Here is a 20,593-nt window from a genome sequence, read left to right as displayed (position 1 = left end):
AATCTTTTTACTCTCACCTTAAACCTGTACCTTCTAGTTTTGGACTCTCCAACACTCAGAAAAAGATCTTGGCTCTTCACCCTATCATGTGGAACCTTGTCGAACGATGTGATGAAGTCCATATAGACAACATCTACCACTCTTATCTTCATCAGTCTTCCTCATCACATCTTCAAACAACTCGGTCAAATGAGTGAGACACAATTTCCAACTCACAATAATTTCCCAATGCACAAAACCATGTTGACTATCCCTAATCAGTCATAGAGTCATACAGCATGGTATTGGACTCTTTGATCCAATTAGTCAATGCCGCCCATGCTCCCAAAATAAACAATATCCATTTGCCTGCGTTTGGCCCATATCTCTCCAAACCTTTCCTGTTCATGCACTTATCTAAATGTCTTTTTAATGGAACTGTACCTGCATCACCGCTTCCATCTGCAATTCATTCCACACATGAACCACTCTCTGTGTAAAGGAAGCTGCCCCTCATGCACTTTTTAGTCCTTGCCTTTCCAAATGCATGTAAATTCAATCCCTCAGAATCCCATCTAACAACTTACCCACTACTGACATAAGGCTCACCGGTCTATGGTTTCTTGCCTATTCCTTTCAGTCTTCTTTAAATAATGGCACCACATCAGCCAACCTCCAGTCTTCTGGCACATCACCCATAGTTGTCGATAATATAAATATTTCAGCAAGTGGCCCAGCAATCACTTTTGTAGCTTCCCACAAAATTCTGGGAAATAGCTAATCAATGATTTATCTTCCTTTCAGCATTTGAAGACTTCCAACACCACCTCTTCTGTATTATGAACTCTTTTCAAGACCTCATTTTTAATTTTACCAAATCCCCAAGTTTCCATGAACTCTTCCACAGTATTTACTGATGCAAAATATTTGTTTAGTGTCTCACCCATCTGTTGTGGTTCCATACACGTATGGCCATGTTGATCTTTAAGGGACTGTATTCTTTCCCTAGTTATTCTTTTGCCTTTAATGTACTGAGAGACATACCAACTAGAAAAGGAGTAATACTTGACCTTCTGTTGGAAAATAAGGCAGGACAAGTGACTGAGGGGTCAAGGGAGCACTTTGGGGAAAATGATCATAATTCTATTAGTTTTAATATAGCTATGGTATGGAAAAGGATAGATCAAAAAGTTAATGGATTCTCCTTAACTCTGTTTGCCAAAGCTATTTTATATCCCCATTTGCCCTTCTAATTTTCTCTTAAGTATACTCTTCCTATCCTTATACTCTTCTAGGGATTCACTCAATTCCAGCTGTCTATACCTGACATATGACTCCTTCATTTTCTTGACCAGAGCCTCAATTGCTCTGGTCTTTCAGCATTCCCTAAACCTACCAGCCTTGCCCTTTATACTATCAGGAACATACTGTCTCTGAACTCTCGTTATCTCATTTTTAAAGAACTCCCACTTTGCAACCTAGCCTTTACCTGCGAATAGCCTGCTCCAATCAACTTTTGAAAGTTCCTGTCTAATACCACCAAAATTGGCCTTACTCTAATTTAAAACATTAACTTTTTGATCTATCCTTTTCCATAACTATATTAAAACTTGCCTCAAAATACTTCCCTGACACCTCAGACACTTGACCTTTTGTTGGAAAATAAGGTAGGATAAGTATTGCTCCTTCTCTAGTTGAATCCATTTCTTGAATAAAAACTTTTCTTGTACACACTTAACAAATTCCGTCCCATCCAAGCCCTTAACACTATGACCATCCTTCTTCAATTACTGCCTTGGTATCCTCCCAAGAGAGTAGCCAGTCGAGATTGTGAGTCTTTATTGATGGCTTGTGAAATGAGAACACCTTGTAACGATTACTTAATAACTAGCATAAAACATGAGATTGTGGATAGTGAATAAAAGGCACACATGAAGTTGCATAGCTTGAGATTAGAGCATGCTTGAGTTAAATGAGAGAGTAGAGGTCAGTGTGGTTTTCTTGCCACAAATGCCCCAAGGGAGTATTGGGTGTAAATCTGTTCTTTCCCATTGACTTGTGGTTAAGCAAATACATTACAACAAATCATGTGCATCAAGTTCGGAGTAAGCAGAAGACTGTGCAAATGACCTGAAAACCAGCGATCCAGAACTTGAGCAAAAATAATACTGCCGTGTGTATTGTGTTAACTAATGGAGAAGGGCATTGCTCGCAACCTAGAAATCAGTGAGCCTTGAATTCATATGGTTCTTTAATTCTGAGATCATAAGACACTGCTGGACGCCACCAAAGATGGATATTAGCAGAGACCTGGCAGTAAACCTCCAGCCACATCCTCTTCTGGAGGCTGAGAGACTAGGATGTTTGCAATGTCAAAATAGAAGGGCTGAAATTGTTCTATCCTTCTGATGCACCTTGGTGAGATTGTGAAGAAACAAGGCCTTCTTCCTGGGGCTGAAAAATGCTGTAGGGATGGAATGTGGAGGTGAGGTCTTTAGAAATCAGTTCCGCACCAGTGCTACCCCAAGGGATAGGCATCAGGAAGCTGTTGTGATTGTTAAAATGTTAGCCCACTGGACTGCATAAAATATGAATTCTCTGATTGGGGCTGTTAATCTGGTCCAATCAGGGAGCCTTGGCTGACAGATAAGAACAGGAGTGTCAGGCATCCTGTTCATTCTGAGAGTTGGCTCCAAGGTAGTTGGTTCAGTGTCAAGGACTCATCACATCTAAATAAAGGATGAATTGGTGAGGGAAAACAGGCCTATCTGGAGTTATTTCAGAATCTATGTCTATGTAAACCCTCCTTGCATCTAGAGAGCATGGTCAATGGGCTGATTTGACTAACTGTAAAGACTTCTCACTGGGGAGGAATTCATGTGCTCAGGAGCAATGTCAGGGTTTTACAAAGAATGCTCCTTGTACTGTGTGCAGGACCACGTGGAGGCTTGATGGACCTGGTAGAATGTACAAAGAATAATACTACACAGGAAAAGGCCCTTCAGCCCTCCAAGCCTGTGCCACCACATTTTGTCCTTCCACATTAAAACTGTCTTCACTCGCAGGATCTACAGCCCTCTATTCCCTTCCGATACATGTATTTCTACAGATGCTTCTAGAATGTTGCTTTTGTGTCTGTTTCCATCACCACTTCTGTCAGTGCATTCCAGGCACTCACCACCCTTGGTAATATCTCTTTAAAACTCTTTGCCCCCACCCCCAATGCTATAATACACCCCCCACTACCCCCGGCACTTGAAACTTGTGTCCCCTAGTAATTGACCCCTCCAGGCTGAGAAAAAGCCTCATGCCTTCCACTTTATTCATGCCATTCACAATCTTATAAACTTCTATCAGGCTGCCACTCAACCTCCTGTGTTCCAGTGAAAACAAACCCAGTCTATCCAACCTACGTGCATAGATAACATCTCCCATACCAGGCAACATGCTGGTAAAACTTTTCTGTACCCTCTCCAAAGCACCCATTTCCTTCTGGTAGTGTGTTGACCAGTCTATTCAATATTCCAAATGTGGCCTAACTGAAGTTCTGTAAAGCTGCAGCATAATTTGGCTATCCTTATACACAACACCTCTTCCAATGAAGGCAAGCATGCCATAGGACTTTCTTTTACTACCTTATGTCCCTGTAATGTAAATCTGGTTACTTAGTCAGGGAGGGTTTGGAAAGCTTCAGGAAGTCGGGGGAGCAGAGCAGTGACTCAGGTTTTTGAAACAGGTAATTGGAAAAGAAGGAGGCAGTGATATCTTCAGTCAGTTGAGCTTTCAACAACCTGCCAATTTTGGACCCCACTCTGTATTAGGGGGTGAACTTGGGGACGGGTGGGAAAGAGATTGGCTAGCCAACCTCCCTGTATTACATGTCTGTCCCCAAATCCAAAACACATTCATGGGGCCACGTAATTTCCAGCCCTGATCACTTAGGTTTTGTGTAGCTGAGAAGGTACGCTTAGCTACAGCACTAAGCTTCAATTAATCTCAATTTTGCTAGGAGTTAAAATGCTTTTTGCACTATTGAATGGGTGGTATTCATTAATAAGGTAGGATGAGAGTGACAGAATTTGGAATCGATAAAGTGTGGCGCTGGAAAAAGCACCAGGTCAGGCCTCCCCCCACCTTCATCTAAGGCCCCAGAGATCATTCTACATCCAGCAGAGATTCACTTGCACATCCTCCAATCTCATTTACTGCGTCCATTGCTCTCTATGTGGCCTCCTGTATATCGGAGACACCGAGCGCAAACTCTCAGAATAGTTCAGGTAACATCTCTGGTCCATACACACCAACCAACCCCATCTTCCTGTAGCCATCCATTTCAACTCCCCCTCCCACTCCCCCATGGCATGTCTATTCTGGGCTTCCTTCACCGCCTAAACAACGCCACCCGCCCACTGGAGGAGATCATCTCATCTTCTGCCTCAGGAGGCTACAAACACATGGCCTCAACATTGAATACACCAGTTCTAAATCTCCCTTCCCCCACCCCTTTCTCAGATCCACCCCTTTGTCTTGGCTCCTCCCCCTTGATCTGACCTACCTGTTCATCTTCCTTCCCACCTATCCAATCCACACTTCCCGATGACTGACCACTATCACCACCTACCTTTGCCCACCTATCACCATCCCACTTGCCTTTCCCCAAGCCCACCACCCCATTTATTTCTCAGCCCCATTCCCCAGTCCTGTTGAAGGGTCCAGCCTGAAATGTCGACTCTCTTGCTCCTCAGAAGCTGCTTGACCTGCTGTGCTTTTTCCAGTGCCCACTGATTCCTCCAGCATCCGCAGTCCTCACTATCTCCTAGTGACAGAACTTGACCAAGTATGTTCCAGGAAAATTGATTTCAATGGGAATTGGGTGAAAAATACTCCTCTAGTTGGATTCCTGCCTACCACTGATGGGTTGAATGGCCTGATTTGATGTTGAATTTAGTCAGTTCAAATTGGTTGCTGCCTTATCTGCTTGTTGACCATCGTGTCAGACCCTTGAATCCTGCAGCTGTAATACTTGGTTTAAAAATAACATACATTCTTGAGTGCTTACTGCATCACATAATCCTGTTAAAGTGGACCTGCTTCTCAAAAACCTGGCAAGAAAGATAAAGTGACTGACACTTTCATATCATTGCAAAGCTCCAACCTGTCCATGAGTGTCCTTCAGGGGTGCACCCGAAGCGTCAACTTCTGCACCACCTGATGCTGCCTGGCTTGCTGTGTTCTTCCAGCCTCCTGCCTGTCTAGTTTGGATTCCAGCATCTGCAGTTTTTTTGTCTCTTTAGGGGAGGAAGCCTGTTCCATTTCCAAGTCTATAAGTAACCTGCGTACCTCCATCAACATGCCTGATACCTAACTCTTATCAAAAGTTGATGAGAAAGCCTTGCAGCTATAGCCAGAGGCCACCAGAGTTTCAAGAAGAGAAAACACTTTTTTTACGAGGGTATGGCAACAAATGCTGGCCTTGTCCAGTACATGTCCAAAGAAAGAATATTTCTTTAAAGTTTATGTCAAGACATTGTAAAACATGTTTTGTCCACAAAGCATCATGTACAGCCAGCTTATTAGAACTGCAGTAATACAATATCCAACTACTATAGGATGGAACAAGAGTCAGAGAAGGTTTATGTGACGTTTACATAACACTTAGTGTGACATGGCTGTTTTTGAGTGGTGAATGTAAAAAAAAAATTATAATTCACTTTGCATTATTTAACATTTGCCACATTGATAAATTTATCACCTTCTAACAATAAATTCTTCTAGGTATTTTAAATGTCTAAACAAACTATAACTTTAACCTTGATTTTCAGGTTTACTTGCTCTGTCATAGTAATCAATTGGTTTTATCATACCCAATTTCCATTGTTCGTTCTTATCCTGATTAATTTAATCTCTTCACAAAAACATTTGTGTCCATCTTCCTATTTCCTTGAAGAAGAGCTGGTTCAATCAAGTCCACAACAGTGAGAGATTTAGCAAAATGTTGCCTTCACATGAATCAGGTAGAAAAGATTTATCAGCTCATTGTGAAACTTGAAAAAGTTTCGAAAAGATTTACAAGGGTGTTGCCAGGGTTGGAGGATTTGAGCTATAAGGAGAGGCTGAATTGGTTGGGGCTGTTTTCCCTGGAGCGTCAGAGGCTGAGGAGTGACCTTATAGATATTTATAAAAATCATGAGGGGCATGGATAGGATAAACAGACAAGATATTTTCCCTGGGGTGAGGGAGACCAGAACTAGAGGACATAGTTTATGGTGAGAGGGGAGAGATGTAAAAGGGACCTAAGAGGCAACATTTTCATGCAGGGGGTGGTGCATGTATGGAATGAGCTGTCAGAGAACGTGGTGGAGGCTGGTATAATTACAGCATTTAAAAGGCATTTGGATGGGTTTATCAATGGGAAGGTTTTAGAGGGATATGGTTCAAGTGCTGACAAATGGGTCTATGTTAGGTTAGGATATCTGGTCAGTGTGGATGAGTTAGACCAACGGGTCTGTTTCCATGCTGTACAGCACTATGTTGGTTTAGACAGTAGATTTGGATCGACTCAGGCTTGGAGGGCCAAAGGGCCTGTTCCTAGGCTATAACTTTTCTTTATTCTTTGATGTCAGATATTCATTCCATTGATATGGAAATCGGATGGATTCCTTACAAAACATAGAAGAGGCCTGTAACCATGCTCCCCCAATCCAGTCTGATCTGCTGTTTGATTTGATCATGATCGACCTGTATCTTAACCCCTGTATGTAAATTTTCTTGCTGAGCTGGAAAGTTCATTTTCAGATGTTTCATCACCATACTAGGTAACATTATTAGTGAGCTCCGGTGAAGCACTGGTGATTGTGATCTCCTCTCTATTTATTTGTTAGGTTTCCTTGGGTTGGTGATGTCATTTCCTGTGGTGACGTCATGTCCTATTCTTTTTCTCAGAGGGTCGTAAATGGGGTCCAAGTCAATGTGTTTGTTGATGGAGTTCCGGTTGGAATGTTGTCCTCCTAGGAATTCTTGTGCATATCTCTGTTTGGCTTGTCCTAGGATGGATGTGTTGTCCCAGTCGAAGTGGTGTCCTCCTTCATCTGTATGTAAGGATACTAGTGAGAGTGGGTCATGTCTTTTTGTGACTAGTTGATGTTCATGTATCCTGGTGGTTAGTTTTCTGCCTGTTTGTCCAGTATAGTGTTTGTTACAGTTCTTGCAAGGTATTTTGTAAATAACATTAGTGTTGATTGTTATCTGTATAGGGTCTTTCAAGTTCATTTGTTGCTGTTTTAGTGTGTTGGCAGAAAACGATCTTCTGAGGGTGGAATTGAACTCTGGTCACTGGCACTGTGTAGCAGCAGTGCTGTCCACTGTGCCAATGTGCTGCCCAAAACTTTACTGGATCATAGAATGACTTAGGTATAGCTTTAGGGTATGCTGTAGCAATTAACAGGAATGGGATGGCCCAGTGGTTTTGTACACTGGCGTATCTCTTAGCCTCTTTCAGCAAGATCCTTACAAGATCTCTGCTTTCCTTCAATTCCAATCTGTTACGCATCTCCAACTTCATTTGGCTGAATGAATGGCTACAAATTGTAGGACAATTAGTCTCGAAGTTATGAAATTCCCTCTCTATACCCCTCTCTCACCTTTTAAGATGATTCTTTAAACCTACCTCTTTGATCAAGCCTTTGACCCACTTAACACAGATGATCAATGTCAGTTTTTTTTTTATATTCATGCAGTGACTTGGAATATTTATTGTGTTAAAGCTATTATATTGCATGTTGTTGTGAATATGAAGGGAACTTATGCTATTGAAGTAATCTATAATTTGCACAGGACCAAATTCTTCAACAATCACTCACACATTCCACTCACATTATTGTGTAGCTCAAGAAATGAATAAGTATACAAAGGGAAAAAGGTGACAGGGGCTATGGGAAAAAAATCGTGGGAATGGGTTAAAAAAAAACCAAAGCAATAGCATGGTCATGATGGGCCAAATAGACTTTTTTGTTAATTTTATCTTAAAATGAGAATTTTTACCATGTGACCATTCCAGAAATTGAAATGCTTACCAAGCAGCACAGACTGTCATTTGAAACACTGAAGTTGAGTATCTCGACTTTTTTTTTAATGTAGGAATCAGAGGAGATTACATTTAACTACTGGGCACTGTTTGATGGACATGCGGGAGCTGGTGCTGCAGTGGTAGCCTCCAAGCTCCTCCACCACAAGATAGCAGAGCATCTTCAAGAGGTGGCTGGAATTCTGAGAAACTCAGCAGTGCTTCCCCCAACCTGCCTCAATGATGAGCCAGAAGTGGTGAGCACTACAAGGACGTTAACCAGAGCTGCCTCGCTGCGAGGCTCAATGGGGACTCCAGGGTCACCAAGCAGCCCTCCGACACGGTTCTTCATTGAGAAGAAAATTCCACATGAGAGTTTGGTTATTGGAGCAATAGAGAATGCTTTTAAAGAAATGGTAAGTGTTTTTGAGGCAACCATTTGAAATAGGCTTCAATGACTTGTCAAAAGAGAAACTCATTGTTGGTGCCTGTTGGCTGTTACAAAATTTTTGGTGAATTTTAACATTCTTTGTATCTTTTGGGTTTAATTTATTTTCCTCCTTAATCAAAAAATATACCCTGTCACCTGCACCTGAAAATAAAAGGACTTGCAACTTGTTTGTCATACCTTCAGGATGTCTCACATAGCTAATGAAAGTATCTTTTTGTCATAATGCAGGCAATTAATTTGTGTACATCTAAGTCCCAGAAAACAGTTGTATAATAAATGGCCAGAGAGCTATTAATTATATTAGGAACCAGAAAAGGGACTTCATTGCTGGGTATTTACTGTAAACCCCAAATAGTAAGAAGGGAATAGAGGAAATATTTTGCAGTAATTGGCAAAGACAATAAAACTTCAACAGTCAGTGATTTTAGTTAATGAACAGTGAGGATGAGTTTCTTAAGTTGTCTAAAGGATAATTTTTTAATTAGTTTGTTTCAAACCCAATGAGAAAGGTATATGTAGTTCAGAGATAAAAATAAAAAAGTTAGAGTTTGTTTCAGTGGGAAATATGTTAGTAATGGTGATCACAAAATAATAAGGTTTAAAGTAGTTCTAGAAAGAAACAAAAATGAATAAATTCAAATGATGAGTTCTAATTAAGAAATTTAAGGGTTAATTGAAGGGCTTATGCCCGAAACGTCAAATTTCCTGTTCCTTGGATGCTGCCTGACCTGCTGCGCTTTAACCAGCAACACATTTTCAGTTCTAATTAAGGAAGTCAGACAAAACTGTTTCCACTGCCATGTGAACTGATAATCAAAGGTCAATACTTAAAATAATACACTGAAGAAATAAGTAAGGAATGAAGAACTTTTTGCACAAACATCTGGATTTTTCAGAAGGGCTGGTGGAAGCAGATTCCAAAGAAAATTTTAAAAAGACAATTAGACGTGAAGTTGAAAATGACAACTGTGCAGGCTGACCAGGACCAAGCTGGGGTGTAAAAATAAATTGGGCATCAGAGATGAGTCCAGCATAGCAACAGCCTACGCAGACATGTGATGCCTATCTAAACTAAGTACCTTTTGCCCCTGTGCAGTCCGTATCCCTCTATTTCTTGACTATTCATATATATGTCAAGAAGATTCTTGAATGTTGCTGTTGTATCTGCTTTCCTCCTTTTACCTTAAATTTATGTCCCCTGGTAGTTGACATTTCTAGCCTGGGAAAAACTCTCCTACTATGCATTCTATTCATATTTTTCATAATTTTGTAAACCTTTCATAATTTTGTAAAATATTTCCTCTATTCCCTTCTTACTATTTGGGGTTTTCAGTAAATACCCAGCAATAAAGCAGTCCCTTTTCTTGTTCCTAATCCAATCAATAGTTATCTGGCCATTTATCATATAGCTGTTTTTTGGGACTTAGATGTATAAATTGATTGCCTACATTATGACAGCAGTCATATTCAAAAAGATACTTCCATTAACTATATGAGACATCCTGAAAATATGGCAAACAAGTTGCAAATCCTTTTAATTTCAGGTGGAGGTCACATAAGTTCTTTTGATTAAGGAGGAAAATAAACTAAACCCAAAAGAAAGACACAAAGAATGTTAAAATTCACCACAAGTTTTGTAAACAGGTCTGACCTTCAAGATAAAACAAACAGAGTTTGTCCAATTTCTCCACATAGTTAATACCCTCCAAACCAGGCAATATCCTGATAAGGCATGGTTGTATCCTCTCCAAAGCTTCTGCATCCTCTGGTAATGTGGCGACCAGAACTGTACACAGTATTCCAAATGTGGCCGAACCTTAAATGTCCATACAGCTTTCAAAGAGCTAACACTGACACAAATGGTCCCCTACACTGACACAAGATTCTATTACTTACAATCAACTTTTTATGATTTTGGTTGAAACATTAATATTAGTCTCCATTCATATTTGAAAAAGGAGGGTGGAATATTTTATGTCCATGTGAAATTCATTTTTAATATTTTATCCGAAATACAGCAACTCTAACACTACAACATATTAAGTAGCATTAAAGAGAATTATTAGGAATTTGTGCTCCGAATGGTTAACTCATCTGAATTTACTCTCTATGTATAGTCACTCTTGCTACAGTAACTGTAGCTATGTTTAGTTATTTGTTGCAAACATTAAACTACACTTATAAAACTATAGCAGTGGAACTGGGCACTAATTTTCGGTGGTATTGTATCATATAAGGTAATGGTATCAAAGGGGTTATTGTTCATGTTACATTATCTCCACACATTCTACTGATGTCATTCATAATCTGTTGGTGGAGACTAAAAGTTCTATATTAACTCTCAGAGGAAGTGGGTATATTTGTTCAAGCTCCTAGTAATTGTGTGACCAAATGTAGTTGTACTTTATTGCCTTAATGCAATAGACTTTGTTATCTTAGAGCAGTATCCCTTTGTACAAACAAACCAGAAAGTGCTAGAGAAACTCAGCAGGTCTGGCAGCATCTGTGGAGAGAGAAAGAGTTAACATTTCAAATCTGATATAACTCCTCTTCAGAAATGAAAGCAGCTAGAAAAAGATGATTTTTGAATGTTGGCAAAGAGGCGAAATAGGGTGGAAAGGGGTGTGCACAGTACAATAGATAGTAAAGCTGCCCATAACAAAAGGCAAAGAAAGTGCTGATGGTAGTGAAGGAGAGGTATAGATATAGAATGGGTATTAATAGTAGGTGTTAATAGAAGAATAATAGGTCAGCTCTTCTGAGAGCAAAACTATGCAAAAAAGATACTGGGATGGGGAGGGCATGTAACGAGAATGGAGGTCAGAGGTGTTGCTCTGAAGTTGTTAAACTCGATGTTGCATCCTGAAGGCTGTAAAGTGTCTAAGCAAAATATGAAGTAGAATATCTCCAGTTTACTTCAAGTTTTGCTGGAGAAATCTGGTTAGTATCTACACTGGCATCTCCTCAATCAATAACGACTAGATCAGCCCAGCCACCATCTCCAAATGACTGACCTCCTGCCCGGTCTCTCTCTGTCTCCACACACTTTCCCTCAAGTGTACCCTAACCCCCCCCCCCCCTCCCCAGAGAATCTCTCAGACATTGTCCTGTACAGGGCAAGGATGGTACGTGACAAAAAGTTGCAGTAAAAAGTTGTGTGAGCACGCGCGCTCGCTATTGGAGACTTACCCCCAAAGGCAGCAGTAGCCTTACTGTTGGTGTCCAGTCTGGCTGCCCCAGAGAGGAGTGGGTGTAGATGGGTTTGGGGTGGACGGGGTGGATTTGGGGGGCGGACAGGGGAGATGGTGTGGAAGGTGCATGGAAGTGGTCAGGGCGGATTGGATGGGATTGAGGGCAGACAGGGAGTGGGGGTGCATGGGGGATGGGGTTTGCTGCTGTCTAGTCTCCTGAACGGGGAGCAGACACAGCAAGTACTCCCTGTGTCAATCTCATTGAACTGATTGGGTGGGGAGGGGGTGTTGGTGGTGGTCGTGGTGGTTGGGGGTGGAGTTGGTGTGGGAGGCTTTGGTAATGCTGCAGGTCCCTTACACACAAGCGTGTCTCTGCTCAGAAACAAACCCTGAGACAGAGAGGTAGCAAGGCAAGCAAAGTGAGGAAAAAGGAAACTTCCGAAAACTCTGAACCCCAGGGGAGAGGCATTGAATCGATTAACCGAATAATTAATTACCTGAACGAAATGGTGCCTGCCCTTCTCGTTCGGATAATCGAAGTTTCTCTGTATGTCATTGCAACATGTTTGGATTGTACTTCATATTTCCAGAGACTGCAGTGCTTTTCTTTTCATTAAAAATATAACCTGGATTTAAAGCCAGATCATCAGAAAGTTGAATACAATTTAATTTTGTTCCAACTTGAGTTGACATTTCTCAAAGGATCTATTTTCAGCAGACCCTTTCTAAACCCATCCTGTTGCTCCAAGCATTGCTTCACAGTGACCTCAAAGCTTGCTGGCATCCCTTGTGACTTTGCAGGTAATAAATTACTCATTATCAATAGGAGCTCAAAAAGATGCATCTGGCATTCTACTCCAATGCTATTATGTGGTGAGATGTGGAGAATTGGTTTCTACCTGAGGCAGTCCTTTATATTCATAGAATTAGCATAGCATAAAATTTTTCCCATCTTAAGAATTCAAATTATACACATTTTAAATTGCCCAGTTGATTTGTGCATTGACCTGCATAGCCTCCAGTGTCCTTGGATGTGCTGAATTTATTTCTCAATGTACTCAAAGTGAGTGTCTTCTTGTGCCTTTTGCATCTCCAAAATTGAGAACCTTATGATCCAACAACACAAGGAGTATGCCATTTAGCTGCTCCAGCCACCTCTATTATTCAATAAAATTATGACTAATCTGAGTATGGCATCAACTCCTCTCTTTGTGTCTGCCTGCCAATAACCCCTGACTCCCTCATCAATCAAAAATTTGCTTTAATTCAGTCTTGAATATTGTTTCTGATTCAGCCTGCATTGCTCTTTGGAAACAAGAATTCCACAAACTAACTTCTCTGAGAGAAGAAATTCCTACTCATTTTAATCATCATCTCCTGCCACTGAAAGTGTGACAGAGCAGGTATCCTGCTCACCCAACCAACCTTCAATGAGCGCACCCTAAATTTCAGTTGTCAAGTTTAAATATTGTCACAACACAGAAGCAGATGACTTTCAACAATTGCCCAATCACAATGGGAACCCCAGTATAATCGTGGGCTAAAATGAGAGGATGAAAATGAGGAGAGGAAATAGTTCTGCTGTAATTAAAGGTGGGCTTCTAAATGTCCTTGCCCATCTCGTATCAGATTCTTCAGTCATGAAGGGACTCAAAGAATGATGAGTTCATTTACACCTCGAGCATATTCAATTCACAGTAGTAACAATATACAATAATGTCAAAGCTGAGAATAAAAGGAAATTGGGAATAGGAAGGTCTGAGAGAGATCAAGTTATTATTGTGACTGAATTTAAGTATTGGGTGTTTGTGGAGTTGTATAATGAAAAGTGCGAAATGTGTCAACATAGCAATAAGCAACCTATGGACATAAGTATGCAATGCTTTGGAATCCTGTCCAAAGCAACACAAAGCTTAATGGCCTTATTGTGGGTCATTGTATTGTCATTTTGCTCCTGATTGAAGCTTGGTTTGTGAGTGGTGATACCTCACCCCTCCTTATCTGGCAATACCTTCCTCCACCTACTAAAATGGTGCTGTCTGCTGTAATTCTTACCAAATCTTACTGTACTTTTCTGAATGGGAACTAAATATACAAGTTTTTCCATCCAGTACATAGTCTCTTCATTTGCAAGTCTTCAACTATGCATCTTGCAACAGCACATGGAAAATGGATCCTCACAGTTCCAGATTAAACCTTAAAACTTTTGATGTTTTTTAATTCATTCACAGGATATGAGTATCACTGACTACACCAGCATTTAGTGTCCACTCCTAATCACCCAGAGACAGTTAAGAGTCAACCATGGTGTAGTCATGTGGGCAGTGCTGACTGGGCCAGTATTTATTCCTAGTTGGCCTCAAGAAGGTGGCAGTAGTGAGCTGCCTTCTGGAACAGCTGCAATCCATGTGCTGTAGGTAGACCAACAATACTGTTAGGGAGAGAATTGTAGGATTTTGATGCAGCAACCTTGAAGGAGGTTTATATATTTCCAACTCAGGATGTTGAGTGTCTTAGTGGGAACTTGCTGGTGGTGGTGTTCCCATGTATGTGCTGCTGCTGCCCTTCTAGATGGAAGTGTTCATACATTTGGAAGGTGCTATCTAAGGGGCCTCAGTGAATTTCTGCAGTGCATCTTGTAGATGGTAACACTGCTGCGACTGAGCGTTAGTGGTAGAGGGAATGGATGTTTCTGGATGGGGTGCCAATCCACCAGGCTGCTTTATCCTGATAGCTATTCTGGGAGAGATTCGAAGGACCTATGGAGATTAAGACAGACATTAGGTTTTAAAATTTTCAATTCCCTCTATACTCTCTTTCTTCCAGTTGTCTGTAACTTCCTCCAACTCTGCAACTAATGCTTCCGCTAATCCACATGGTTTGAAAAACTGCACGCAGGCTGTGTAAACACGGCCACTTACAAAGTAAGCGTGACAACACAGAAAATGGGGAGGCAATGGCCTAGTGACATTGTTGCCAGCCTAATTATCTAATGACCCCAGTTAGAGGGTATTTCTGATCCCACTCCACTATTGACAGCTTTTCAGCTGCCTTAAGATCTATGCTCTGGAATTCCCTCACTTGATCTTATCCATTTATCCAGCTCTTTCTCACCTTTATGTAAAATGCTTTTTCAAGCTCACCATTTTGACCCACATCTTTGATTTTGTCTCCATAAATGGCTCGGTATTATATTCTGTCTGATAGTGCTGCTGTCAAGTTGCTTTGGAACGTTTCATTGACTAAAGTCACGATGTTATTTGTACACAATAATTAAATATAATAATATAAAGAAAACAGGAAAGCAAATGATTATGAAGATTAGAAGGGTAGCATGAAAGAAGCTTGGGAACGAACAGTATGTTGTGATTTTTTAAAAATGAAATGAAAGAATTAAAACCAGAAAATGCTGGAGATATTCAGCAGGCCTATCACTATCAGTGAAAAGAGAAGCAGTGTTAACGTTTCGAATCTAGTGTGGTGGTTCTTCAAAAGCAAAGCCTTCTCTAAATAGTAAACTTCTTAGCCGAAGGAACAGAGATCCAGAACATTCCAGGTGGGAATGCAGATAGAGAAGCACACTTTAAGTAAAAAGTCAAACATTGGTCTTGGATTTTATACAAAATGAATTTACATTGAATGAGAACAAAATATTGTTTGGACCATGCAAGGAGAATTGTATGCATGTGACACTCCCTTATAGCACAACATACAAAACGTACAGCTACAATTCATATCACAATAGATAGTTATGATCATAAAAGGATATTGTTCTGGTAAAACAAAGCAGCAGACCAAGGAGGACTTGAGTGATGTTTTTCATGATCATAAAAATTTCTGGAAGAATGCCAAGTGCAGGAATAGTTTGATTACTTGATTTGGGGCCCGGTGCCACATCCTCCAGAGTAAACTTGAGGAACTTGTACCATTCACTGGAAATTGGGAGAACATTTAGGAAGTGGAATACTGGGCTGCAATTGTCTGTTGAGGCAGAAAGATTAATAACAGATTAATAGTTCAAAGGAAATTGGATAACTATTTTCAAAAGAATATGAAATGAGGCAGTGGAAGAGAGGAGGAGAACTGAGATTAATAAAGTTCATGCTGAAGAACTAGCATTGAAATGGGCCTGATGGACAAATGGTCTCCTCCTACAGTATTATTTCATGTGAAATTGAATTTGCAAGACGTTTGTTGTTGTGGACACAGAATGATCATGCCCTCCAAAAAAATGATTGCTCTGCAAACCAATTTCTTGTCTGTGAAGCATTTTTGAGAGGTTTCAGAGAGATGTGTGATATGGTGTCAACTAAAGTCTTCCTCTTTTTGCATGGCCAAGTGGCAGAGGCATTAATCAGATAAAATGTTCCCATTCTTCAAAGGCATTGAGTGTTAGAAAGTGGCATTGGTACACGACACTGTCACCTGAACATTGAGATTCTGCTAATGCAGTTCATTGAGTTCTAGCGGTTCTCGACAGAAAAAAATGATTGAAATACAGAACCGTTGAAGGAGATCACAAATAATTTGCAATGAAGTTAATGAACTGTCTAAAAATTATATGCACTGCTAAGGACTGCTGCAATCAAATCAATGACCTTTCATGTTTTGTGTGATTGCAGTTAGTAAACTGCAATTTGACACTTTTGCCCTCAACATCAAGAGCAGATTCAGGTCTGTAATCTGAACCAATTTCCTTAACTTTCTATTGTATAATTTAACATTTGTGTATTAGTTCCATAATTTGGCAGTGGCTGTGGGATTTCAGTTCCATCAGTGAGAGATGGTAAACACTGCACATCCTGTTCGATATCAAATTTTCGTAGTCCCTTTATCGATGGATAAGGAGGACTGAAAGTAGGTAAATGGAGCTATTGTACAGATCAGCCATGATCTAATTAAACATGAGAAATAGGAGTAGACCATTTGGCCCACAAGTGTGCTGTGCTATGCAAATTAACTATGGCCTGGATTGCCTTCTAGCCCACTCTCCATATCCCTGATTTTTTCTAAAAGATCAAAAGTGTTATTGATCTCAGTCTTTAAGATACTCAGTGATTGAACATCCACTACACTTTATGTGGAGAACAATCTCCTCATCCCAGATCAAAGTAGTTGACCTTTTACTTGGAGACTGTATTCATGTTCTAGATTTCCCAGAAAGGGGGGACCAGCTTCAGTCTCTACCCTGTAAAGCACCTTCTTAACTTTCTTTGTTTCAAAAATATCACCTCTCCATCTTCTAAAATTTTTGCAAGTGTAGATCCAATTTACTTGGCATGGAGCATTGCATGTAAATCTGGGCATTGCATTTTAAAAAGAGTGCAGAGGGTGATTATCTGGAACGTGCATAGGAAGAGGAGTAAGCCACTCAAGCCATGAATTAAATCACCACACATCTGAGTTTTAATTCCATCTTTCTATCTTGGTTCCACAGAGTTACCTTTGGTAAAGAAAACTATAGCTCTCAATTTTGAGATTTTTATTCATCATTTTCCGAAACATTAATCTGTCTTTTCCCTTGGTAGACTCGGAGGCATGTACATTGTTATTATTTTCTGTATTTGATGTATTTACAACATTATGATATTCAATTTTATCAGAGATTTGAGGCTGTATCTTGAAAAGAAAAATTGTGAATCATGACTATATCTCTCTACCATTCAAAGTTTGTGATAAGTTGAAGCACAGGCAAGTGGTTCCTGAATAACAGTGTGGTCTCCTTTGTCTCCTTGATGCTGCCATCTGCAGGACATGCAAATTGAACGCGAGAGAACCACGTACAATATCTCAGGTGGCTGCACTTCCTTGGTCGTGATGTTTCTAATGGGCAAATTCTATGTAGCAAATGCTGGGGATAGCAGGTAATACTGACTTTACAAGCATTATCTCCTCATCGTTTAACAGTAGCTGTGATATAGTGGTTTCATAGTGAAGACCATGTTAATCACTAAATGCTCCCTTTACTCTCAAGAAGTGCTTTCCCATCTAAGCTCATGTTATGGCTGTAGTTTTAACCTGACCACTTGTCAGGAAGCTGGCAGGATTTCATGTTGTGCTGGCAAAAATGAGGACAATATTGGCTAGGTTATATAAAAGAAAAGTGTTCAACCATGGTCTTTCCATCTGATAGGAAAGGTTAAAATTACCCCCTTAAAATTGGACTGGCCTTCTGTAACATTGTTTTCTGCTTGCAACTTGCAAAGAAAAGGAAAACAATGACATTAGTGAAACCAATAAAAGGTTAAGATTATTTTTTGGCTGAACTCAAAATCTTCAAGTAAACACCAAGATGATGATATTTCATACAGAACATTTAGTGATGTTTTAATTATCCACATTCAAATTAGTTGATACATTGCTGTTGCAAACTGTGTAATTGAGGATTATAATTATGAATTATTCTAAAGTGTATTTCACTTTTTTATTTCCTTCAGCTTTTATTTATCAGACTGGATTTATATAAGTGTGCAGATCCTGAGTATAATTGAGATATTGTCCAATAGTGTTAAGTGAATGACAGCAATTTGGCAGCCCACTTCATGTCTTTCCTGAAATTTTTGTTTTTGTTTCCATTTAAGTCAAGGGGAGGGATGAGGTAAAACAGGGCTTTTGACTTGCTAGTATCCAGTTGATGCTTTCCCATAAAGTCAACATTACCCCCACTGAGTGCAGAAGCTCAATAAATCTCATTAATTTGTTGCTTAGATGAATTCCATTGAAATGTCAACTTCTTGACTTCAATATATGTTTCAGTAATGAATTGTGACTGTTTGAGAGGGGGTTGTAAGAAGCTTCTTTGCGCTCCATAATGAGGTCTTTATATTTGCGTACATTGCGAGTACCTAAATATGTACTATATTGTGCTTCCCTCCACTCCTCTTCCCTTCATATTTAGTGCTAAATTAATATTATGCATTCATAAATTATTTGCTTAAGGAATAGTTCATACTGGAGAGTTTTTGAGCAGGTTGCATTCCAGAGACAGCAGATTATAAAAAAGCAATTCAGTGACTGTCAAGGGACGTCTTGCCATGCGAATCCTTGGAATGCAGTGTGGATGTTAAATCATTCAAATACTGACTAGTAATACTAATAGTGTGGTCGTATTTAATTGCTTCATTTACGGTCCACTTGGAGGTCTGACAAAGTGACTGTAAAATCTTGTAATGATTAGAGTCTATTTTAAACTCTCCTATCCTGTTGGAATTTCTAGAAATCTGGAGTTTGAATGTGATACCATTAAAATGTGCAAGTGTTAAGTAGACAATTAAGTGATTTGTAGTTTATCTGTAAACTGCTGAGAACCATTCATTCTAGATATTCAGACGCAACAATTTACAATAGGAGATTTTAATGGATGAGAAACAAATCAGAGTTCAGTTGCCTGGATGGCATGGATTTGATTGCTGAGTACTATTCGTAATCTAAGCATACCAGTTATCAATCATGAAGGTTTGTAGTATCATCTGAACCCAATGATTAGAATATTGCCTGTTAATTCTCCTTGATACTGTACCTATATTTCTACATATGTGTGTAAAATTCAAAATTTACTAGTTGTGATTTGTCCAGAGATATTTTCAGGAAAGTCCCAGAGTTTTGGTGCAGAGCCAAATGGTATTCAGCTGAGATTATTTAACCTCTTTAATTATGTCATTCTGTAGGGTTATTGCAGAACACATGACATGTTTTACTGAAGATTTGCAGCAGAATATTTATTATTGGTGAAATTGTGCATAGGTGAGAGTAAACATTAACACTGAAATTTGAAGTTTTTCTGGCATTAGATTTTTAAGTAATGAGAGTAAAGCTGCCATATCTGAAATACTGACGCTAACTGAAGCCAGATATTGAATGTTTATCAAAACCTGCATTCTGAATTTTAAATTATGTCTCTTTCTTTTAAAAAAAATGGTGCCTGTCCAGTCTCTTGCAGGTTTAGTTCCTTCTGTATTGACAAAAATATTGGCACATTAATCTCACATAGTTTTAATTGATTATGGGGTAAGTTTTACAATTTGTGTCCCCTGGAGCTACTGAATTAGTTGTATGCAACAAAGACTCACAAAATGACCAAGGAGAAATTTAGGCCCCTAAGTGGAGCCACACAATTTTCTGTTTCTCTAATTTAGTCGGTGAGAAAATTGGGCACACTCTCTTCCAGGTGTGCTATTCTCTATCCAACTTTTCCATATTTACCATGTCTGGGCACAAGGTGACATGGTGGTTCAATGGTTAGCATTACTGCATCACATGCCAAGGACCCATTTCAATTCCATCCCTGAGTTATTGTGCAAATTCCACACAGACATTCTCCCTGTATCTGTGTGAATTTCCACCAGGTACTCCAGTTTACCCCCACTATCCAAACATGAGTAGGTTAAGACTGCGTAAGCTACCAAACAGAATTGATTTCTATATTATTATTCTTTGTGTGAATGTTTTACTCTTTCTGTTTTAGGGCTATTATTGTTCGAAATGGTGAAGTTATTCCAATGTCTTCAGAGTTCACACCAGAAACTGAACGTCAGAGGCTCCAATACTTGGTAAATGAGACTTGAGATAATACAATGTACTTACTAAAACATTGTCAGCAATAGGCAATGCAAGTTTGTGGGAATTCTAATTAATCTAGTCTTGAAGCTGTGATACTGAGTGACTTTGAAATTAATAGCCTCTTAATTTGGTCTGCCATGCATTCTGTTACTTTTTTTTGTTCAAGTTTCACGTTTTTCTTTGTAATGAAAAGCAGTCAGGCTACTACTTAGATTGCAGTGGGGAAAAGAATTGGTTTGCTGGAAGTTTTGGATGACATATTAAACCAAGGCCCTGATTCAGTGCTATTTAAAGAAGAGTGGAGAATTCTTCAGCATCCTGGCTGAGCTTGCTGTCATCTAACACAACCAA

The 20,593-nt window shown here is 39.7% G+C and overlaps 1 protein-coding gene across 1 annotated transcript in view; it reads left to right on the top strand.

Moving 5' to 3' along the window:
* ppm1h (protein phosphatase, Mg2+/Mn2+ dependent, 1H) overlaps nt 1–20,593 on the top strand; it is a 153,533-nt gene that overhangs the window by 103,741 nt on the left and 29,199 nt on the right. The window contains exons 3-5 of the mRNA XM_060839225.1: nt 8,116–8,457; nt 17,435–17,547; nt 20,148–20,232. Of these exons, the coding sequence (XP_060695208.1) occupies nt 8,116–8,457; nt 17,435–17,547; nt 20,148–20,232 (540 nt within the window). The remainder of the gene's footprint in view (nt 1–8,115; nt 8,458–17,434; nt 17,548–20,147; nt 20,233–20,593) is intronic.

The sequence above is a fragment of the Hemiscyllium ocellatum genome, chromosome 19, assembly GCF_020745735.1.
Source record: "Hemiscyllium ocellatum isolate sHemOce1 chromosome 19, sHemOce1.pat.X.cur, whole genome shotgun sequence".
Classification (NCBI taxonomy): Eukaryota; Metazoa; Chordata; class Chondrichthyes; order Orectolobiformes; family Hemiscylliidae; genus Hemiscyllium; species Hemiscyllium ocellatum.
Note: the sequence above shows the minus strand (reverse complement) of the source record. Positions and strands in the feature narration are given on the sequence as shown.